The 24,997-nt window shown below is 34.5% G+C and overlaps 1 protein-coding gene across 2 annotated transcripts in view; it reads right to left on the reverse strand.

The window, feature by feature from the left end:
- The window catches only part of LOC137925217 (extracellular matrix-binding protein ebh-like), a 42,315-nt gene that overhangs the window by 4,771 nt on the left and 12,547 nt on the right, over nucleotides 1-24,997 (reverse strand). For both annotated transcript variants that reach the window (XM_068768624.1, XM_068768625.1), the window contains exons 2-13: nucleotides 24,650-24,814; nucleotides 23,119-23,356; nucleotides 22,675-22,830; nucleotides 21,861-22,006; nucleotides 21,206-21,331; nucleotides 20,051-20,239; nucleotides 18,332-18,430; nucleotides 17,480-17,665; nucleotides 16,547-16,669; nucleotides 16,044-16,171; nucleotides 14,827-14,990; nucleotides 1,938-14,227 (exon numbers count right to left, since the gene is read on the reverse strand). In XM_068768624.1, coding sequence (XP_068624725.1) covers nucleotides 1,938-14,227; nucleotides 14,827-14,990; nucleotides 16,044-16,171; nucleotides 16,547-16,669; nucleotides 17,480-17,665; nucleotides 18,332-18,430; nucleotides 20,051-20,239; nucleotides 21,206-21,331; nucleotides 21,861-22,006; nucleotides 22,675-22,830; nucleotides 23,119-23,356; nucleotides 24,650-24,814 — 14,010 coding nt within the window. The remainder of the gene's footprint in view (nucleotides 1-1,937; nucleotides 14,228-14,826; nucleotides 14,991-16,043; nucleotides 16,172-16,546; nucleotides 16,670-17,479; nucleotides 17,666-18,331; nucleotides 18,431-20,050; nucleotides 20,240-21,205; nucleotides 21,332-21,860; nucleotides 22,007-22,674; nucleotides 22,831-23,118; nucleotides 23,357-24,649; nucleotides 24,815-24,997) is intronic.

Consider the following 24,997-nt stretch of genomic DNA (forward strand, 5'->3'; position numbering starts at 1 on the left):
AAATCGAATGATAGGGCAGGTTAACCCTAGAAAATGAAAGCGAAAAATCAAATGACACGTATTTTTAAAATATTTTTTTTAAGTAAAGGAATATATTACACTATGTACTTTCAATAACTAATGCTTGACTTATTTTATTTTCAACATTTTCATTGGTATTATCATGGATAATCCTTCTATGTATCAATTTTTGCATAAATTACAATAATTTTAAATCAAGTAATGTGTCATTTTATATTATTATAATGCGCATCGTTTAGCCACATCTTTAAATTAGAATTTGTTGTAATATAAAGTTAATTTATATGACCTAATAAATATTCTAATATGTTTCTCTATAACCAAGTATTTATATTGAAATAACTATTAACTATGTTCTTTAAATAAATGATATTCAATCATTTCAGTTAACCATAAGCTAGCTATGAGCGACACTTGATACAAATATTTATTTTGAAATTGAAATATTAATGACAAGATCGTTATTTATGACCTTTGACAACTAATTTCTCTTCTGATAACTTTAAAATCCGGAGGCTTTGGTAAGAGCAAGAATTCAACAATTCATTTGTCCGATTTTTAAAGAAGATTTATTATTCAATTTTAATGTATATGTTGAAAAAAATTGGATTACTTTAATAATATTTCTGGAGTTAACTTATCTAACCTGCCCCGTCACCCAAATTCGACTTTGGTTTATAGGACAGCCCGTATATTAAATTTTACATTCGACATGGCAATGCATTATTTTTATTTAGACATTTCAAGCGATAAGCTGTCAAAATATAATGATTTTTGTATATTACTGACGACAACAAAAAGAACGTTTATAATGACTACGACATCGACAATGTCTAAGAAAATATGAACATGTAACACCTAACAAGTTTCATATGCATACCGCGACGAAGAAGATATCTTAAATATAACATCTATATAGATAGATTGAAGGTAGAATGAAGAATGATGCATTGCATGCACAAATCAATGCAGGGTTACTTGACAATAAAGGTAGAAATAACAACGAACCGTTTCAAAACATGCAAAATTAAATAAACGTTTTAATTTCGAAAAAGTTTTTTCGTTTCATTTTTCGGGAAGCATTTTTAAGATGTCCTTGGAGAATATAATGAGGTTTAAAATAAAAAAATGATACAACTATTCGAACGTAGAGAGGACGCAACATTTACTATGAGACGTAATAATTGTTTTCGTCTTCGTTATCTGTGGAGGATGCCAAATCATACCTTTGTAGGGAAGCGACATTTTAACGCGTTTCTATATTAACATCAGTTTATTGAGACATGAATAAGATACAATGCAAAGCATGATATATTGCATTAGACCATTCGATAATTTTGTTGACAGTCATTCGTACAAAGCAAATTAGCAAATCCAAGCTCATTATATTTGCTTTGATTATAAAAGCACGAATGCATATACGTTTAAAGTTTGTAATAAGGCAGCGCCAGTGGACGTCGGCAAATGTCGCTACTATGAAGGCATCAACGGCTACCCCGCACGGAACGAAGAGGAAAGCGTATAAAATAAACGGAGGCGTGCAGGTCTACGTAAAGAGGCGGGCTAAGTCAGTAGGGGCAACGACGGTTCTACGCAATGATCACCTGATGGTAGCACTTATCGTCGCAATCGGACGCGTCTATGTCATAACCGCAACGCGGCGAATCAACGTGCGAATCGACGATGTACGACTTTCTCGAGTCTACGTCGAACATCTTATCAAATATCCTTTGCGCCTCCATATCGGGACTGTATCGATCTGGGAGCTGTTCCTGAAGTTTCAAAATGTTCGTCACGGTCGTTCGGTTGTGTGGGACAATCGGGGCACAGGAAAGAGATATTTATTAAGAGGTATATGCGATTTATAGTATTATAAGATTTTTAATTATATTTTATGTATAAAAAAATGTACTTACAAGGACTGTCCGGTCCATATTGTCGGTTCGCACGGTCTCCTCGTAAGTGTAATCATGGGCATCGGCAGAAGACGGAACGTTCCACGGTTCGGAGCCGTCGGGACTCGAACTGCGCTCAGGTTTTAGCCCTTGGCTCTCTCTTTCAGGCCAGGGTGAAGAGTTGATTCGAGTTTGTATAAGATCTGGTGGAGTAGTGGGCGTCGGCGCGGGAGAGGCGGTACTATCGGGCGGTTGTATGTTGGTAGCTGCTGCTAAATTGAAAGCTTGCAGATTGTGTAAGGACGCTGTCGGCAGTCGAACATGACGCACGCCGGGACGTGCTAACACAGGTTTTAGTCCAGCAGGCCCAATCAAACGCTGTAACAATAACGCGTTAGTCGTTCCTCCTTCTCCATTTCCTACTGTCAAAAGTTTTGGACCTCGGTTAGTCACTATGGCGATTTGTTGACCTCCTTTCACCATCGAAACTGGAAGAATATAATTGGCCGGCATTAGGACAGCTGTGGTTGGTTTTCCAGCCGTGCCACGGGCCACAGTGATAGTTTGACCATCTGCGACAATGACATTCCGATGCGGTTGGGGTCGCGGTTGGGTGGGTTGTGTTTCATGGTCGAACGTTAATTTTCTTACAATTTTGCGTGGACTATCTTGAGGGGAATGTGTTTCTAAGCAGTTTTCGTTACAATCTCCCTGCGAAGTACCACAACTGCTATCTTCAGAACCCATGGTGCGGCATGTATCGTCTCCATGTATGGGGCTTACGTCACGTGCACCTGGCCGTCGAGAACTGCTCGAGCTTTTCTTTCGTTTCGATGACCCTGGAGTGGTAGGAGGATTCGAACGTCTGCGTGGTGCTGGTTTATCTTTATCGGGAGAATTCTCTACTTGCTCTTTATACTCTGCTAATATGTATAGGATTCTTTGCGTTGTCTGTTCGTCCTCTAATGGTTTTTGGGAAGACGTTTTAGGTGGAACATTGTTAAGTTTTAAAGTGTTCGGAGGATTTGATGACGCTTTTGGACGCGATCTATTTCTGGAGCCAATTTTGGCAGGTTTTGGTTGGCTTTGCTGAACTGGTGTCTCATTTGATGTAGTAACGGCCGTTGCAGTTTGAGGGAGTTGAGTCTGTGTGGAGGAAGAAGGAGTTTCAGTTATACCCGAAGAGTCAGGTGACCGGGCGAAGGTTGAAGTTGCGGGAGTAGTAACTGTAGATTTCCTGTTAACATACGCTACGTTAAAATGTTGGTTGCCCCCAATAGAGTACAATACTTGGGTCGGTTCTGTTGCTGTAGAGCTAGATGAAGCGCTGTCAGTCGAGTCTGTCTGAGGAGGTTGTACCTTTGACTTATTGTTTGTAGTAGAGCCAGGTTGTACCGTGCTTCGTTCTTTGACTTGTTCTAGTACCATGTCAAATTCTCTCAACTGCTCAAGCGTTGACGAGCTCATTTGTGACTCCGACGATTCTGCTGGAACTTTAACTTGCCTGTTTAATGGCGTCTGCGGTAATCTTATAGTCTGCTGACCGAGTGGCGGTGCAGCGGTTAAAACCAATTGTTGATACACGGGCTGATTAGCGCCTCCTATAACGTTTCTTTGAATTTGAAAAAATGACGGTCTAACCACTCTCGCACCGGACACCATTTGCGGCGTTTTGCTTAACATGGGCAATTTAATGCGCATCTGTGTTAAAACCGGTTGTGGTTGAGAACTTTGCCCATTTTCACTTGTCATTCCGTTAGTTCCTTCTTCATGTGACATATCAGAGTTTACAGTAGACTGAGCTTGGGGAACGATTTTTATAATGGAAGGCTCGACAATTTCACCCTGATTCACATACTTGACTTCTGATTGTTTCTGATTAGATTCATCCATGAGTTCGGTACTGGGCACAGTTATTAAATTGATTGTTTGTCCTCCTCCAATATTTACAGGTATCTGTCTTGTATAAATGACTCCACCGTGCATAGTCTGTATATTCATAGGAGTGATTGTTTGCTTGATTTGTTGTACCAAGTTAGGTTGAGTTTGAGATGTGTGTGGGGATTTTCGTAACAATAACGGAGGACTACTGATCTGTCCAATGTGATCAAGACTCATAGCGTTATCAGATGTTTCACATTCAGAATTATCAGCAGCTGAATTTACATCAGATAAATGAGGATTGTTGCCATTTATTTCACTCTGCTTTTGGCTTCCATCTTGAAATACAGGTTTTCCAAACGCTTGGTTAAATTTCGGTAAGCTGGTACCCTTTTCTGGACTAGTTTGTTTATTTGAGGTATTTTGAATGAATTTTGCATAATTTTCTTCATAAACAGACCTTGATTTGATCTCTTGAGATATGGTCGCATCTTTAGCAGATACAGCAGTTGTAGCAGTCGTAGGGCTGTGATCATCATTCTTTGGAGGGGTGTTCTGTATATTTTGGGTTTCAATAGGTTGTAATCGTAAAACCATACTTCTTTGATGGGACGCGTTTAATTGTATAGATTTACCATCTGCTGATTTACAAACAAATTGCAACATTTTTTGTTCGTTTGATCCTTGTACATTTGTTAGATTTGTTAGTAAGTTTACTCTTTTAAGTAGTTGATTAGTGTTGTTATTGGTTTTTTGGTTTCCAGTGTTTACTATGTGTAGAAGTTGATTACCGCCTTGTTGCAAACCCGCATCTACTAAAGAGAGACCGCTGAAAGAGTTTGTATGGGGCGAGGGCGTTCCGTTGGAATTCGTGCTTGCCGTTGAATTTTTGTTTTGTACAATATGTAATACAGGTGTACCATTATTTGTTGTATTTATAACAGACTGTTGAGCATTGTCAATTAGAGTAATTTGATTTCCCGAAGCATTTTTTCCTTGGACGATATGTAGAACTTGTTGTGGGATTGAAGCATTTTGAGATTGTTGAATACCTTCTGTAGAATTCGTCTGATTCAATGGAGGAGGAAGTATTTGTGCCAAGGCTTGCTGTAGAGCAACGGCATTAATAGCTGAACTCTTTGAATAATTATTTGCAGGACATTGCGCTGTTTCAATCGACTCTTCGGGTACTTTTTCTGTTAAAATATCATCTAATGGATGTGTCATAGAATCAATTTCTGCTGTAGGTGTAATACCTGCGGCATTCATTGCGTGTGCAATTTGATCAGTTTTTTCACAAGTATCAAGTGGTTTATTTGTTGAATCTAATAATATTGTGGCAGGTGTATCTGGTTCAGGTGTAACATTATTTAAGCTTGCATCATATAAATAGTTAGATTCATCTAGGTGCTTATCTGCAACTGTCTGTAAATCTTGATTTTCAATATTTGGATTGGTATCATCTTCAGCGTCACAAGTTTCTTCTTTTGGTTCGATTTTTGGAACAAATTCATTTTCAAATTGAATGAAATTTTCACTGTTTTGTAAATATGACGACTCTTCAGACTCCACTTTAATAATACTGTCATTGTCATGGTGTTGATACTCCGCGACCAATGGAAGAGTGAGGTCCGCGGTTGTAAGCTCAGTATACTCAGTTTTTATAGCCGACTGTGAATCGTCATTAGAATTGTTCTCTAATGAACACTGAGGAGGGCTAGCGTCTGAAACTTGGGTTACACGAGGATCACAAGTAACAGGATTTTGAGCAGCAGCACTTACTGGTAATTGACCAACTTGAACCACTTGTACAATGGTTTCCAAAGGTGGTGGGTCAATATAATCTTGAATATAAAAATCTAATGGGTTAATAGGCGAGTCATATTTTCCATTAAATTTCCACTTCAAATCATTGTCTTTTACATTATCTTTAATCCAGTTATAATTCAATTCAATGGATGTTTTTTTAAAATAAGAACGAACTTTATCTCTTAGATGTATATAATTAATATAATGTTTTAATTTATTCCTTTGGTCGTCTTTTGTTGAATCAGATAAATTTGAAATCTCATATTTATTTTCGCAGTCCATATAGTCTTCGGACAGTAAAAACGGCTGAGATAGCTTTACGTCCGGCAGAGTCACAGCCGAAAATTTTGGATGATCATCCTTGTTTTCTAAATTTTGTAAGACTCTGCCGGACTCCTCACCAAAACCCATATGGAAATTTGTTTCAGTTGTCTCATGTGATACTGAATAAATATCAGTATAATCAAAACATAGTTCTTCTACTAATGTTTGTTTCGTAGGATCAGGAAAACAACACGGTTCAGAATTATCTTTAAATATGTCATCCATTTCTCCGTCAGTGGGTACAAGTAAATTGTCTTGTATAGGCCAACTTTTGATCAGGCTAGAGACATCAATAATTTCTTCATGAAACGATCTTGAGTAAGAAAATTTCAATGTGCTATAATAATTAAACAGACGTTGAAATTCTTTACTGTATCCCATATCAAGTTTTGCTTTTGCATTATTATTTAAACAGTCAATATTCTTGCTTTTTCGGTACCGCTTCTCACTAATTTTGCAGTCTGAAGAATTACTTTTGCGTTTTACACCCTTTTTACCTATTTTTTCTGAATTGTTTTTTTTATTTACTTTGCATATTTTCGAATATGTTTTTTTGGGTACTATAATAGAAAAGTTGTCATCGTCAAAAGTATTATTTATAGGTTGCGAAATAAAATCGTGTATCTCAATGTTATCAGTAAAAAAAATGTCATCATCTATAGTGTCGGTGATTATGCTTGTTTCCAAAGGAAACATGTAACAAGTACCCGCAATAGGGTCTTCATACTCTACACCTTTTAATACTACTTCCGAATCATCTTTATAAATAAGCGTGACGTTAGGCAGGATGTCGTAAATACTTTCTTCTTCTTTATTTTCCACATTGTTCACAAAATCACAATTTTGTAAGGTATCCGTTTTCTTTATATTTTCAGCAAATGCACTTTGGGTAGATGAAACGAAATCTTCTTTAAAACTGTTTATATCAGACTCAATGCTGTTATTTTCTGTATCCATAATCATGCATTTCAAAGCGGTCATGCCATAGTCATGGTCCAGGCTTACGCTATGTGGTTTTGTAAGGGACAATTTTATATTGTCGGTATATTTACTTTCTTCAACTCTCGTTTTTAATACATCACGCGCTTTTGCTTCTTTATTCAAATTTAACACATTGTTTTCACCAACATGCTCTTCAACTTGTACATCACGATTTTCTTGTAATTCTTTATCGTTATTATTCTTGAGTGAAATTGTTTCATTTTTCAACAAAGAAATTGAATTAAAAGATGGTTTTAAAGTGCTACATACATTTTTGTTCAAATTTGAGACCCCATTATCGTAATCAATACAAATTTTTACAGGGTTACATTTAATTTTGCTGCCAATTTCCGTATCCTCGTTATCTAGGTCCACATTATTTATGTCATTACTAGAAACTATTTTTTCATCATTCTCTGGGTCTTTATCAATTTTACTGATTTTACTAAATGGTTCATGTCCAGATGCCTTCAGTTTTCTTTTAAGAAAAAGAGTACTGTTTCGATTAACTATCTCATTTATGCAAGCAACGGGTTGTAAATTATCAAGCAATGCATGACTTTGGATCAATTTTAGAACTAAAGTTTTCAGGCTCGGTACATTGAATTTTTCATTAATAACTGATGAACAATTAATATAAAATTCTTTAGAATCATTACTCTCGTCTGATGTATTGTACTCTGTATCGCTCTCCCAATCTGTAGCTATGGAATCGTATTTTCGGCAGTTCAAGTGGAATGTATTGTCTTCTTCGCGCATACATTTCACAGTTTGCAAACTTACTAACCTGTCTGCTTCACAACTATCATATACAGGTAATTGTTGATTAGAACAACCTTTCACCTTAAGTTCATTATTGGAAATACCCTCTGTTTTATTAGCAGATTCCGCAATTTCGTTATAAACAGGAAAATCATTTAATATTGAACATGAATTGCTTCGTGTCAACACGGACTGTGAATTAAGCACAGAAGCTTCATTTTCGCAGTTATAGGAAATGTCTTTTTCGGGCACACTGTTATTGATGGTTTTTACAAAATTGTTCGTGTCTTTATCATTATCGTGTTCTTCTTGATTTTTTGATAACTTCTTGTCTACATCTTTGAAAATTCTATCACAGTTGACAAGTTCTACGAAACATTCCTGTTTGCTAATCCTCAGCTTTTCGTATTTTTTAACTAAATTATCACATCTTTCCAATTTTAAACAACAATCGTAAATATTGGTATTCTGTTCCCATTCTTTAATCGCAACAGGAATATTAGTTTCAATTTTTTCAGATTTACAAACTTTTTCACTACATTGATCTTCACTTTGACTGACAGTTAAAAGCTTTGGAGAAAGATTTGTAGGGTAACATGCATTAGGCTCGATATCAGTGTTTTCTAACAGACTAGAATTATCATTGTCTGTTATTTTAAGAGTATCATAATCTTCTGCAGGATTTAGATTTGTAAGGCTTTGATACGAAGAAAGAGAAACATTGGCAGACACTCCAAGATTTATATTATCATATTGATTCTCATTACATGGTACGTTATTGCTATTTCCTGTTTCAGTATCTTTTCTTGAGTTTCCAGCTAATGCAAATAGTTGTTCGACTGAATATTTTATCAATGACACGGAACAATTAGCAAATAATTTATTTTTATGTTTTGCACATATATCTACACCCAGTGAAGTGATTTGATGATGTTGACCACAATCATCCTCTTCATCACTAACCAAATTTATTGTTTCCATTGGTTGTAAATGTTTTGTAACTTTTCTCTCTATATTAGTTTTGTCGTTGTTATGGGAGTTACATGAACTAGAACTTGATATCTTTTTAATATTAAGGGTGCATCTTTCTGTAGTACAAGTCGTGTTTAATAAAATAGATTTCAATTTCGGACATGAAAGTAAATCATTGATGTCCAAATCATTCTTTCCAGTAACAGTTGCTTTAAGTTGCTTACCATTCGGCAACTTGACGCGAAAAGTCCTTTTTGATGGATCTTTAATTTTTTTAGGAGTAATTTCTTCAAATACTACTTTATCTATATCAATGAAATTATTACTATTGTTATGACTGTTTATCTTTTTATTGACAAAATGATATTTGTCAAATACAGTCTTTATAGATTGTTTAACATTATTGATTGGTGTATTCGTAGACATGTTATTTACCGTGTTTACAATTTTAAAGTTAAGTATTTTTTCTTTGTTTTTACTTTGTTCGCCAGTTTGATTAGTTTCTTTTTGATTCTGGTAATCATAGATATTATCCTGATTGAGTTTGAAGTCATTGATTACAGCCAACTCTTTAACAATATCCTTTTTTAAATATGTTTCCTTCTCATTAAAACCCAATTTGATGTTTTGGGATTCGCTAACAATATTTTCCTTTTCTTCATTTTTACTATTACTTTTATTAACCATCGCTTCATCTTTCATCTCATCCACGTCGCTGATGGTATTATTTGTTTTAGGAATAACTGACCTAATTAGCTGTTCTTCTATGTCAAAAAACTCACCATCAAATGATTGTATGGTATTATTGGTAAGAACTACATTTTCAAGCTTGCTTTCATCAGCTTTATTTACTTCCAAATGATCTGTATTTTCTTTATTAATACAATCCACATTAATTTTGCTTTCTGTTGTAACTTTCTTTTCATATGAATCATCTTTCGATTGATTGCAATTTACTAAAGATGTTTCATTAGAATAAACAGCATCATTGGTGCATTGATTTATAGACTTATTTTCATTTTTTAATTTTGCTCTTGCTTTACACTTTTTCTGTATTTTACTTTTCTCATTGAAAGCAAGTATTTTATTTTTGATATTGTACATCGGTCTACTATGGGTGCGACGTCGAGTTATTTTGTAAGAACTATAATTATGTGTGTAGTTTTTTGGTATTTCTAAATCTAAGGTAGTGGGAACTGTATTACCTTCATTGCAGCTATTTTTTGGCATTGATTGATGCTTTAAATTTAAGTCTTCTTCAGCAATTTTTGTTTTTTCATCATCCAATGGTCTTTGATTTATTTTAACATTAGCGTCAGGACATGGCTCATCAGCAGCGATAGGTATTAATTCAATTTCCTTTAATGGTGTATAAGGTAGTGGTATTGGAACTGTATTACTATGATGACTTTCTTTTCTACTCAATATAGCCAATCGTTTTTCTTGCAGTTTATCATATTCTTTGGACTTCCGATTATTAATGGTACTTTCAACAATGTGACCAGATTTTGAAGATGATACATTTTTAGCACATTGATTGTCAGCAGACAATTTATGGTTTTGTACTTCTGATAAATTTTTAAATTCACTGTTCATTTTAAACTCTTTTTCATTTTTGTAGTCAATAACACTGTTGCTTGGAATATATTCATGGTTTTCATTTACCGTAATTTCAGATTTTATTTTAAAACCTTCATTACTCGCCATCTGGTGTTCTAAGATCGGAGAAGATATCAGTTTATTTTTTTGTAGAGTAGATTGAAATTCCTCACTAATACGAAGTTGGCCAGAACTTGTAGAGTTAGACATATTTGATCTTTGCTGTATTTCCTTTTGTGGTACAAACTCTTTTGTAACACAACTAACAATAGTTGGCGTAAAAATCGGATTCTGAGTAGAGTGCAGCAAAGCTATGCTTGGTTTATCAGTAATGTAAGTATTCTGATAAACATTACATAAGCTAGTTTTTGGAGTATTCTCTACTTTAACAGCAGGTATTGTATCAAAAACAAGTTCTTGAGCAGTCTTACAAGGTATTGAACTGCCAAGAATTCTTGAATCTAAAACTTTATTTTGGTTGTATGTGGTGGTACTGCTGATAGTACAAGATGCTTGTAAAGGCACAGTATTTTGATTTACAGCACCAATCAGAATATTTGACTCCATAGAGCTACTGAAAACTTTACCATCACAATCTTTTTTGTTGTGTTTGTATAGATTATGGTCCTGTATAGTTGATTGTGGAACTGTTTTTTTTACAATTTTTGTAACATCTGTGTGTGGAGACAACATTGTTTTATATGATTCACATTTATTAGTGAGAAGTGTTTTTGAGGTAGATTCATTATTAAATTGCGAGGTAAATAAGGGTATTTTTGTATAGTGAATTGCTGTAGGATTCACAGTTGTTTTTAAATTTTTAATAGGTTGTGAAAAATTTATGTGATTTGAAGATATCGAAAAGTTGTTTTGCTTGTCTTGGGATCTTGCGTGTCTTGAAGCTCCTTGATAGTTTTTTGGTAAAGGTCTAGTAGCTACCATTGTTCTAGCCATAGTTTCAAAACCTGATTCTTTTTCTCTTTTAACAGCTAAAGCAGCAGAATTAAATGATTCTTCATCTGAAAATAATTCCCCAATTTCTTGGCGCAAGTCATCATCCATCAGTTCTTCCAACAGATCATAATCCGAATTTGGTATGCCTGATATGAAAGGATCATGATTATTAATGACGCTAAAAGCAACATCTTTCTTTGGTAAATCCAATGGCATTGGTTTAGGCAAATTCATATTTGACTTCTGTACCACAATCACCTTATTACATTTTGATAAGCTTGGTTGAATTGACTTTGTGATAGGTTCCACATAAGAGTTAGAAGCAGATTGAATATCTTTTTCAGATTTAACATCTGTAACCTCTTTTTCTTTTTTTATATCACCATTAAATGCTGCAATCGTAGCCTTCTCTTTACTTTGTGTATCCTTCTGAGGTGAGGTATCAATGTCCTTCAATCGTTTTTCGAACGAATCCTTATTTAAAGCTATGTCTAAAGCATTTGGTCCTCTACTAGGTGTTTTATGTTTTAATAGAGCGTCCATTACGCTTTCCCAATCTTGTGCCTTTTTTTCGGTATTATCAGCTTCCAGTTTCTGAGTAGATGTCGGTTTTTTGCCCGTTTTACTTTCACTTTTCGAATCACGCGATTTCTTGCCTGACGATTTTTCAACTTTTATCAAGGAGTGTAAGGAATGGATATCTTTTTTAACAGTAGTTGGTGTTTTAATTGTTAGTGATTTTTCTTGTGTTTTTGAAATCGGTGGAATATTCGATGTAGCTAAAGTTTCGACACTTTTTTCTTTAATGTATTCGTAATTGCCCACTTTCTTCGTTATATCTACAGAGCCTAAATTATGGTAAATATTACCACTACTGCTTTCTTTATTAACCTGTGATGTAACTTGAGCAATATTTGTAAATTTCAATTCAGGTCTTGCAGATTGTTGCCCAGACTTAAGCCAGCTTTGCTGTCGTAAAAGCAGCAACAAGTCGCGTTGATCATTTTCCGCTAGATAACAAGTTTTCTTATCACTGTTTGTTTGCACAGGTAGAACTTTACTGACTTGCGATTTAATTTTAACATTACTGGTTTTATTTGTGTTTCCTTGTACAATATTGGCCATACATGGGTTCTCCTTAATAACATTTTTTCGTCCTGCTATTTCGTCATCTTTTGAGTTCCTAGTTAGCGGTAAATTTCCTATCCTTGATATGGTTAAATCACCTTTATTTTTCAGATAGTCAAATTTGGTCAATCTGAAATCTGCTGCTTGCGGTTCATATTCAGATGATATTTGTTTTGAAGCATGTTTAGATTGACAAGTCGCAGGTTTAGATCTTACGTCACAACGTTTATTTTTATGCAAATAATTAAGTCGAGCAAAAGTATTGGGTGCATCAACCATCTTTTGCTGCACAGATGAAGGTTTGGCACACTGGGACGCAAAAGCTGAATGAATCTTTAAATTGTTACCAGTTAAGACCATAGACTTTTTTACAGGTTTCGTATCTGTTTGGAATACATCTTGTGTTTCTGACTTCTCTTTCACCGCACCTGCATTAATGGTTTCCTTTAATTCCTTAAGGAATTCCTCGAAATTGCAAGTGGTTTCACTTCTAGAAACTTCATTTGTATTGGTACTTGGTACATTGGCAGTTAAAATTTGTTTTTCTCCAACAATTTTATCCGAAGTTGTTCCGCTTATTTTACACGTATTTTTAGGTTCTGTTTGTAGTACAAGCAAGGGTTCAGATTCTGCCTTCTCTTTTAATTTTTGTTCATTGATTGAGTTACTATATTGGGCCAAACCAGTTACAATACTCCCAATATAGTTCTTTCCTACAGGGTGATAAATTTTTTCTGAAGGGCTTCCTTGCACAAAAATAGAATTGTTGCAGATAGATTGATTGCGGGCTTCATATTGCAATGAACTTAGTTGTTCAGATTGTCTCTTATTCAAATAAACCATTGTACCATTGGGTGGCGTAATTATGTGTGGACTAGATTTTATTGGAATTGGGCATAATGTTGTTTTGACATCTTTTTCTGTATACTTTTCATGTAATGCTATATTATTTTGATCCAAACATGCTTTTTCATTTGAACAATGCAATTGACCAACAGTCTTTGGTTCACAATCAAAATTATATTTTAATTTCCTGAACTCTATCAACTTCTTAACATTTTGCTTGACGTCTTTAAGTTGTTTATCAGGTATAACACACAATTTTTCATCTAAAACAATGTGTCCAGCATTAGTTGTGGTTAAATCTTGATTTTCCAGTGAACCATTAATTCTACTTTGAATATTTGTCAAGTTATTGGTATCAGTGTCCTGAGCTAGAATATTATCATTTGATAACACTTTCTTACTATATTCTTCGCTCAATAATGGCGTTTTATTGGCAGTTTGTTGATATTGATGATTTTTTTCTGGAGATTTGAATTCTTCCATTGAATATAAACCATCAAATACTACATTTGTATCACTGCCATCAGAATTTAAAGACGTCATAGATAATTTTCTTTGGCTGTCATAATTAACAAGATTGCTTTGCTTTTCTATTTTTATTGGGAGAGTATCTACCCTTGCCACTTTCATACCTATAAGTCTTGACAGAGGACCAATGGTTGGGTCATGAACTTCATTAATTTTTTCTCTTTTCTTTCTTACCTTCCTTTCTTTTTTTAGTTCTTTTTTATCCAATATTAATTTTGTTTGGTCATGATTTTCATTGCATTGTTCTGGTTCTCTAATTTTAGATTTTAACTTTTCTTTACATCTTTCTTTACTATGCGGTCTCTCCTTTTTCTTTTTATATTGTTCTTCGTCAAATGTGCTAAGAGGGTCAACTTCAGGATCTAATATATATCTAATTTTCTTAGATTTTTTCTTTTTCCGCCGAACTGGTGATGGATCTTCGTCAAATATACAACTCGAAAATGCATCTTCCGTTTCTTCAGAGTCATCAAATACATTCTTCCAGATTTGTTCAGCCTCTTGCAGTTCCACTAAGTGTTCATAACCTTGACAAAAAAATGACATACATGTAAAATTTAAAGAAGAAAGTCGTAATGGTATTATAAGCTATATCTGAAATTGCAATGATTGTTTTAATGCATCCTTAACATGAGTCATATGGTGTGGAAAAAGCCTTTAACATTAAGTATTTATGGTATGAGGGGTATTAAGGCCATCAAAAATTTAAACAATATTAGACACATTGATTTACAAAATGGATATACCCAAAGGTTGTAGAAATAATTAATAACTTGAATTTAAGCATATCTTTACAAAAACCTATTCATAAATAAAATTAGGCGTAAATGTCATTAATTGCTTCCGTTGATTTAGTACATGTGTACATATAGTTTGTTTAGAATTATACATATAGTATTGCATTATACAAATGATTGTAACGATACAAATGTAAGCGCGGAAATAATATGATTTTATTTTTTGGGTTATGAACTATCCTAGTCCTATGTTAGTAATACATACTACTATGAATGAATAAATAATGAATGTATGAATAATCTCAAATTTCTTTATGAATATATATATTCATTTAACATATTTATATACATCAAAATGTTATGATTATAATATTATGCTAGGAACTAACCTTTCTCGATCCCATAGTAAATATTATCCTCATCATCTTCTTCCTCTGGCAAATGTTGAAATGAGCGGGGATCCAGATTTAAGTATTTAAGTTCTGTTGTCAAAGCGCGTGTACCACCGTGAGTGCGGTCCATATAGGTCTTACAGTTCTCTAATAAGACATCTCTGAAAATTATGAATGATTTAGTGAGATTCTTTATTTATGGTTTGTCATTTTGTTTCTCTTTGTGGGTATACATAAAAAAAAAGAAAAGGAAGGAAACTGTACAAGTGTGAAAATTGTAAATTTATGCTTCCCACAATAAATATTACCTGCACTAAGTTACTAATAAATAATACTGAGATATGATTTTTTTTTAACTTTTATACAATTTTACACTTATAATTTTTCTTTATACGAAGACCAAAAAAGTCTGCCGCCCATATGGCCATATTTTTTGCATTGTTTGTTTTATTCATGTTCTGATGCATAAGTGGCAAAGATATAAAAAAATAGTGCCGGGTCATTAATCGATATCATATGTTGTTCGGGATAATAAGTGTGAAAGGAGAAACATGAGGATGTCTGACTCGTCAGGTTGTCTATTTCGGCGCGACGGAGTTAAAGTTTGATCTTTCCTTCAAGATGTTCCTATATAACGCTAGCTAGAGCTTGGATGTCCACATGAGGTGGACTGAAAACTTCAAGGTGGTCAAGAGATAATGGTTGCAGAACGCTTCCAACCGGTTTTATGAAATCTGAGGTAGGCCTATGTCTAGCAGTGGACGTTCTACAGCTGAAATGACGAAGAGGAGGCTAGGGTTTGTCGGTCTCGTAATTTGGTGAAATAAATAACGGCCCGACCCGTGACACATAGGGAAACCATGAGCTAAGTTATTATAATACTGTCAGAGCAAAACAATCGCGTATAATCTTTAGAATCTGAAAAAGCCCATGGGTAAATTTTAATACATTTAGATGTAAATCTAGGCTGCTTCTAAACAGATACAAACAAATCATAAATTAAAATTCATTGTTTAAATAAAATCATTTTCCTATATCCTTAACAGTCTTAACAATATTTAATGTACATAAAGATAATATTTTGCTAACCTTATATTGTTTTATGGATACATACACACACATATATATGTATAAATATATATATATTTATACATATATATATGTATGTATGTATATAGAAGATATAATATCACATGTCTAACAGAATTCAATACCTGTTCATATCCCATGAAAGAGTTTTATGCCTAGGCCCGGAGAGCAGGACAGCCAAGTCCTGACAAAGCTCTGCCGGTAAGCCGATAGCTTCACCTTCTGTCAGTACTGCAGTTGACAACACATTTGCCTGCAATGAATATTTGATTTCATCAATATCTTTCAAGTGTGTAAGCCTTACACAACTGGGCCACAATGACATATCTTTATTTTTTTCTTGGCTAGCAGTTTTATATTTGTAACATTAACTTTGTATTTAATAAATAAATATAAGATAAACAGGTGCATATTTCATCTAAAAACAATAATTTTTAAACACTATAAGTAAAGTATTAAAGTAAAAAAGTAAAATATTATATGTTTGAAACATATAGTGTTAAATACTCTGTTTCAAATCTACAAAATAGTAAATAAAATTAATTTATGATCTAGCAAATGTGGATTCAAAATGATTTGATATATATATATGCAAAGTTATAAAGTTTTTTAAACATTAATTACTTACATTATGTTGAATCTTTTTAATGTTCAACGTCTCGGACGTTTTAACAAAGTTGGTTTTCGTGCAACTATCCGTTGCCCAACTACCGAACTCTGAATTGGCCTCCGGCGCTATTTCGAAATTTTCCTTTAAAAAGTTTTTATACATTTAACATGTTTACTACATGACACAAGATCAATTACAACAATCAAAAATATAGAAAAAAATGTTCTGAAATTAATTTGTGCATATACAAATTTACCTCTATAGATGAGTAATTTGATGTTAAAACACAAAACCAAAATTTAAAATAAGCATCTTTAATTTCGCTTCATTATATCCCTCATTGTATTGGTTTTTTTAAAATGCTCGAGAGATTCTCTTTCATTAAATCTTAGATATCCAACCACCAATAAGTATAATTTTACATATATTAACATTGGCAATATTTATTACAAGGTCAACCCCCAGTGTAAAGGAATAAGTTTTTAAATATTACAAGTGTTTATATGTCATCATAGGTATTTCTTAGATAATGAGCAAAGTTTTGACAGCTTTACACTAACATCAAGTATGCAATAATTGCTTCATAGCATGAAATAAACATTAAAAGCAAATACAGAGAATTTCTTTACAATTAAGTGTTGGGATAATTACAAAAGATGACGAATTTCGTATAGTTTGAGATGGAGTTTCTCGACAAATATTAATATACATTTTTACATAGTTTGCCATTTCAACCTGATTCAAAACTGATTATGTGCGGTATAAAGACAAAAAATCGTAAAAAAAACTTTACGAGTTGCTTAACTCGTAACTTAACTTTTATTGATAGACAGAAAACTGTTTCAATTTTATCGAATTTTTTATATACTGATAATTTATAAAAATATCCTTTTCCTTGCTCCTTTAAGTGAGGCATGTGTACATTTAAAAAAAATACATCAACAGACTTACCGAAGAGGTGATCAACGGCGGCAAAGTAGGCGCGGCAACGATACGTTCATACATCCCAGGAGAAGGGTGAACCGAGAACGCGGTCAGGGCACACTCGTAACTCAGGCGAGGGCTCTTGGATAATAACGTTCCCAGCTGGGTGAACCACGAGCTTAATGTTTGTTCTGCCGACCGCGCTTCGGCCTCCTGTTACAAGAGTCAAAGTAAGAAAACTTTATTATAAAAGATCATTACAATATTCGATAATCGTCAGCTTAAATTTAAGTTTTCGTTACTTCGCAACACGCCACCAACTGAAAAGAACTAATAATAGAGTGGGCTTTGTAATTTTTTTTAATGATTGTATTAACATAATTTTCTTTCCTTAAAATTAGAGCTTTTCATTTCCTAACATCTTTAAAGTCAATATACTCTGAAAAAGAATAATATGACTATGGCAGTGCCCTTGCCTAATAATTTTTTTGAATTTACTAAGAAATTTACCGCGTCGTTTAGTACTTTACTTTGTTAAAGAGTCATATACATTGATATACATGAGATTGAAAACCTACAGAGAGATAAATAATATATTAGGATGACTGGAAAGTAATGTCATTTCTGTCATGTTGACTTTACAGAAAAACCGATTGATTTTTACTGCACCGGCAATGGTAGTCTGTATACTAGGTGGCAAAAGGTTGTTGATAACGAAGGTGAATATATTGTAGATTAGAAATAAAAACTTGTTAAAAATATAATGGTGTGAATTAACTTAAGAAAGCATCATTACTTTCCAGTCCCCCTAATAATTAATAAATTATGCTCTTTGATACTAGTCTCACAGTAAAACTTTTGAATTATTAAAATAAATACCTTTTCAGTCTTTAGTTTGAGCCTCTCCAATTCATTCATGCCAGTTGTTATGGCGCGTACATATAACTCGCATACAAACGGCTTCATATCATTATTGCACTGAAAAGATAAGGGATAAAAGAATATATAACCTTTTTGAAAAACAAAATTAATATTTAAATATACAAGTACAAGCACTTAATTTTGAAATACTACCACAAATTTTTATTTTAAGTAATGGGAAGAAAGTGTAAATGTGACAAAGGGGAGTTTTAGAAAAATAAAATTTCAGGTGACATATTGTATGAACAACTCAGTAGACAGATGGTTTCTTTTGCAAGAAACCGCGCAGACCTACCAGTATTTAGATGTTCAGACAATTAACAATACAAAATTATTGATTATTTAAAAGCTTTAAAGGGGTGAATGTATAGCTTACTTCTCAACAAAAAGAGATTTAAAGCTTTCACAGCTATTACCAATCACCCTCTATAAAGTGATGACTATGAAATATACATTTTATTCTATTGAAATGCAATAGGACTATAACTATTACAGGAATAGATACTAAACAATAATTACTTTCAATATGCAGTAAACCAATTTTTAAAAACGATTTTTCTTGTATTGTCAATATGGTATTTATTATTTCTGAAACCATTGATTTTTGGATGGGATATATTGTACATTAATCGACAGCTAATGTGCAATATTCACCTCCTTAAAACTTTTACACCTATTTTCAATCAACCTGTATGTACTTCTCTTATTTAGGTCTTAAATGTGAAAGCACTACCTTCATGGGGGAACAGTGCAAAATTTATCATGAATACATTTTAAATTTTCTCATCATTATTTCATGTTGTAATTTTAGAATTTTTTTGATGTGATGTAGAGAGTGGATAAGTGCCGTGTTAGTTTATTAGATTGCAGTACAGTAGAAAATAGTGCAGTAAAATGGTACTTTGTTGGTGGTATGTGGACAGGCAATGTCTCTGTTTTTGGTTACAATACTTTTTTAAAAAACTGGTTCCATATGGTCATAACAAATTGTCATAAATGCAATAATTGTGCAAAATTCTATCTAATTATTTCGTTGTTCTGAATTCAAAATGGTTTTCCTAACAATTTAATTCTTAACAATGAAATGATTCTAAACCAAAGAGGTTAATAATTTCTTCAAGGAGGTTATTACAGTGTCTTATTTTCTATGATGTTTGATTGTATATGCAAAAGTAGCATAATATCCTTGCACTATAATTTAAAATCTCGTTTAAAAAATAGTCACAGACACATGAAAATACAAGAAACAAAAATACAAATGTAACATTTAAATTTCATTTTCAAAAAGTTAACAAATCTTTCATTGGTGTGAGTTTATTGCATGTATAATAAAGTACTACAACATATCTTTGTAAATCAATTTCTTAACTTTAAAGCCAAAATTATAGATATTCTACTTAAGTGAAAAGCATGGAATTTGGTTTGTTGACTTATTTGCATGCTTAATATTATAATCGACACATCGAAAACTTAAATTTAATTTGAAAAACAGCAACTGTAGAGTTTCTGGCCAGCTCCTCTAAGCAGATCAACATTCGGAGCCAGTGGTAGCTTACTTATGATGTTAAATAATCAATGATTTAAAAGTGCATGTAAATGCCTACTTGAATAAATATATTTTGAATTTGAATTAAAGGTCGTAGAGGCGGCAAAAACAGTGTGGTTGGTCGTGTATACCTGCGCGTCCACAGCAGCAGCGAGGGTATGCAAGTGTCGCGCAGTAGCGGCGGGTGCTGCGAGTGCGCTGGCTGCGGGCGGGAGGCGTGCAGCCGGTAGTAAACGCACCAGCGATCGCGTGCAGCAATACAGGGCCGTACGTGCCACGCCCGAACACACGGGTACCACCATGCACCGTGCTATCACCACCTTGCAACAAATAAAAAAAGATTATTACAGTTTACACAGCTTTCAACCAGTCCCGGCTGGACATATTCCCGCTGGGACCTTAAGATTCTAGAATAGAGATCTTTGCTCCGGCAAACGCATCGCGTGGGACGTCCACCAACAACAATGACAGACGACCTTATTAAAGTCTGCCAACATCGAGACGCGAGTCTTTTTCAACTGGTCCTATTGAAATGAAGGAGGCCTATGTCCAACAGCGGACGACTAATGGCTAAAACGATGATGACAACATTTTTTAGCTTTGATTTTATTAGGTTTGACCTAGCTGAGCACTCAAGGCTTAGTCTAAGCCATTTTAAAATCGTTAAGTACGAGGGCTCTCTTGGCTCGGGCCATACATTGTTTCACAAAATGGACGGGGAACAAACTCAGTCATGGCGGAAAACCATTATAAGATTCCGACATTTGTATATTGCCTCCAAGTTGTCATAATGAATCTTGGGTCACTTAAGAGCTTTGCTCCAGTCATCGAGTATGCGGGAAAACGGATATCGGAGAGGCGGTGTCACTCGAAACCCATTCAGAATTCCGACTCAAAGGCGTGCCAAAGGACCAAACCATCTCTTGGACAGCAATTTCTTTCATTGTATTAGCAATTTACACTTCATTAAATCTGAAAAGAGGACATTCATAGATGAACGAAAGTAACCGACACAGCCCAGTGGATGTTGAAGTAGCAGTATAAACAGGACACTGCATAAAGAACAGATGTCACCAAGGTTCTCAAGTACAGGCCACAAACCATCGAGTACAGCATAGGATGCACAACATACCCCCAAGGTGGATAGATGATCGTATTAAACTTGTTAGAAACACTTTCATCTGGTTTTGTAGGAAATCTAAAGAAGCCTATGCCCAATAGTGGACATCTTACGGCTTAAAAGATAATGACACCAAAACCATTACAAAAAAGTTAAAAAAAAATACCTGTGCTATAAGAGTAGCCACTTCTTTTGCATTCTTCCATAGCTTCTTCTCCCGTGGCGACATCTCCAGTCGACTGTGCAACCTCTCCACCAGCTGATAGCCACTGCGGAGAGGCGTTTGTTTTGCCTAACAAACAAAAATACTTATAATAATGTTATGAAATCAATAAACACATTAAATATTTCCTAATAATCCATTATCTTGTATTGATAAAATTAGTAAGGCTATATGTTAGCCATGTACGGTATTACAGCACACTCTTATGTAATGTCACTGAATTATTATGAAATAACATTAAAAAGTTCATTAAACTAAAACTTGTCAACAAGTCCTCTTGCATTGTAAAGGATATTAGTGATAATAAAGCTTACACATTAACCATTCTACTACAATATTAAGCATATAGTTAACGTGACCACAAAAAACCCTAGTTTGATGTTGGCTCTTAGCTGATCAGATGACAACTGGTACGCTCTTAAGCTTAAAATTTTAGGATGTCATTATAGCTCAATCCGATTCATGTTTTTATCAAAATTGCTCTCACTTTCTTATACCATACAATATTGGATAAAATGGGTAAATGAAACATTATTCCAAAATATATTTTTTACTGCATGTAGATTTTATTACTATCATCAATATTAGTTTGACTCACCAACTCTATGCATCGTGATCGATTCTCTCCTTTAAATAGAAGTACAAACTCCAAATCTGTGAGGAGCTCCATAACATCTACAGTGAAACCTGCCTCTGTCTTTAATATGTCACCAAATGTGGGCTCTTTCTTATTATCTGAAACACCTGTAACAACATGTTACAATAGATGTTAAATTATATAAGTATATCATTTTGATCAAATCAACTGTGAATTAGGTTATGTGCTATACTACTACCAACACCGGCGTACCGCGCCTTAGGATAGTGCGAAGATGTAGAGGTCGATAAAAAAAGAGTATGAACATCACAATTTCCCTGTGAAAATAGGCGTTTACTACATATTAACACCAAGTGAATCATCAAATCCATTTCAATGACAATGACAATCCACATTTTAGACCACATTCATATTACTAGAAATAATGGTATGTATTTACCATAGTTTTGAGTCTGGCGTCAATAAAAAATATATATATTGGTTAAACACTTATGCAGCACCTTGACATAAATGGAGATTTTGTATTTATATATATAAAGAATGAATTTTCTTTATATATTAATTTTAATTTTATTTCTCATTTATGAATAAATTGATTTCGTTTTGTATATACCAATGTAATATTAATTTTGAGGATACTTCTTTTGCAAGTGTTTTGTGAAAATATTTAGTTTTCTCATCTTACACGATTTTTTTGCACACTTTTCTTAGGAAGATGTCTACCGTATTAAAAAAGGGTCAAGTGTGTTTATATTTTTATTATTATAATATAAGTTTAGGGTTAATGTTCTCGACTATGGGATAAGGGGCTCACCTGTTTCATCTTCGTTATTGGCGGCGGTGGCTCGGACACGGTCCATGACAGCGGCGACAAGGGCACTGGCGATGTCTGCGCAGGTCTTAGTAGTGGCCAGCTGTCGCAGCCGCGTCACAAACATCACGCCCCGTTCCTCCTTTAGCCATTCTATAACTAAAATCAGCCCTTCATCAATTTACACCCCAACATTGTTAGATTTATGGTTTAGAAAACCTGTCATTGTTGGAACACAAGTAGAGAGGGACTATAGATAGAATAGAGCACACAGCCATGCGCGCAGATTTAGCGAATGTCACATATCGTCTACTTGTATCTTAGAGATGGAGCAGGCTGACAAGATTATGGTACAATCAGCAGGAGATTATTGAATGTGGGTTGCACTAGACTAGAACGATGAATATCCAAAGGATGTTGTTTTGAGTTAGTGAAATTTTAAATTACCCTCTTTATCGCTCGGTTTTTCTCCTGTAGGGTTTGAGAGTAACCTGAGGATCGGGTGACCCCAAGGATTGGTAAGCACGCTCTTGAACCACTCGGCCCTCTGCAGTAACTGAGACTCCCAGGATGGTCCAGACCCATTTCTGCCCGCGATAGCCTCCTGGCTTTCCGCAATGTAAGCCTCGATCGCCTTGTTCAATTTCCCATGCTCGGGTTTGCTTTCTGGTTTCTGCCATTCTGTCTGTTAAAAAAATAACCATAGATAAAACAATTATAAGACGATGCCATTGCAATTACTGGATGTTTCTCAACTTTCAATAAATACTGTAAATGCTCGAGATTGTTTAAGGAGATAAGGGAACAAATTAGACAAAGTCGAATACACATGGTGATTGGTTACAGTTATAAAAGATTTAAAGGGGGTTCATGTTAAGCAGATTCCACAGCAAAAAGCATTAAATCTTTTACATCTATTTCCAATCACTTTTAATAAGGATCATTTTGAAATTTTAGAATGCTTAAAACCAAAAACTTCTGGCAATACAAACTGCAACTGCAACTACAGGGACAGACAGAAATAATTAATTGTAATATGTAGTAATCCGAATTTTGAAAACTCATTTTTGTACTAAATTATCATCACGTTATTTATTACATCTGACATCATTGATTTTTAGGTAGAGTGTACCACATATTAATTGGCAACAAATGAGCTATACATTCACTCCTTTAAATGTTCTACGCTTAGAATCATTTACTTTGTCTACACCAAACAAGCACAAGTTAGCCTGGGTGGGCAAGCCAAATAACTGGACAGACGTGGCCTCTGACTGGCCGGTCGCGTAGATGTAGTGCATCTCCATACTGGTCGGCGATTTGTTCACACGTTTAAAAGTGATCGGAGATAAACAAAGAATCGCACATGATGGAAAGCATTGTATTATTATTACAAGCCGAATATTGATGAACATCGTTTATCAATCACTATTGATACCTCTTTCGCAGGAAACCACAGCGGTGTATATTTCTATGAAAACATCTATGATACTAGATCAGTTACCAGCTGCATTTTAAAATATAAAAAGATTAAGATGATTTATGCTGAATGTTGCAGTGATTTTAGAGAGTAGTCATAACTGAACACTACAATTATCCCAGTAGTATAAGGCCTTCGTGACTTTGTTTCAAAGTCCATTATCATAATTGTAATCGTAAGACTTAGATTTCCATTAAGACCGGACAGAAGTGGCCTGCATTCAACGCTCAACTTATAGGTGGACGTCTACACTAAGCTTATAGATCTATAATCTCCATTTCAGAATCTTTAGGCCTCAGCGACCATCTATTCTGCTACGTAGTCTGGCCCACTTCCAAAGATCGCCACAATAACCTGTCTTTACGAGGTCACCAAGACTTTGGTTCTTTTGTCCGGACTTGGTTGTAAAGTCACCTTACTTTTTTTCAAACTTTTACTTTTTACTTGCCATACCATAAGAGCGACGAAAGTTGTGGGTAATATAAGGAGTTAATTTACCTGCAATATGGTCCTCGCCGTGTGCCTCTGCAGCCAGCTGAGCAAGTGCGGGTGCGTGGACGACGCCGAGTGCTTACACAGGCTGTAGATGCGCCGCCACGCCTCGGAAAGGTGTTGAGTGCGTTCTTGTAACCCACCTTCGCCGCTCAGCCGGCTGTCTAAGGTCTGTACGAAGCAAATTATTTTTATAAATGTGGGAAAAATCTTTTCGCAAACAATATGTATGTATGTACTAGTAACAAATTCTCTTTCGCTGTACTATTTGTTTGGTTTTAACGTCATTAAAAAGTTACATTTTGGAAATCGAAACAAGTTAATAAAAATTAGCCCAGTGCTATTTTTATAAGT

This window comes from Battus philenor, unplaced genomic scaffold, assembly GCF_028537555.1.
Source record: "Battus philenor isolate CCGP_79_NKW_IND1 unplaced genomic scaffold, ilBatPhil1.0.hap1 SCAF_26, whole genome shotgun sequence".
Classification (NCBI taxonomy): domain Eukaryota; kingdom Metazoa; phylum Arthropoda; class Insecta; order Lepidoptera; family Papilionidae; genus Battus; species Battus philenor.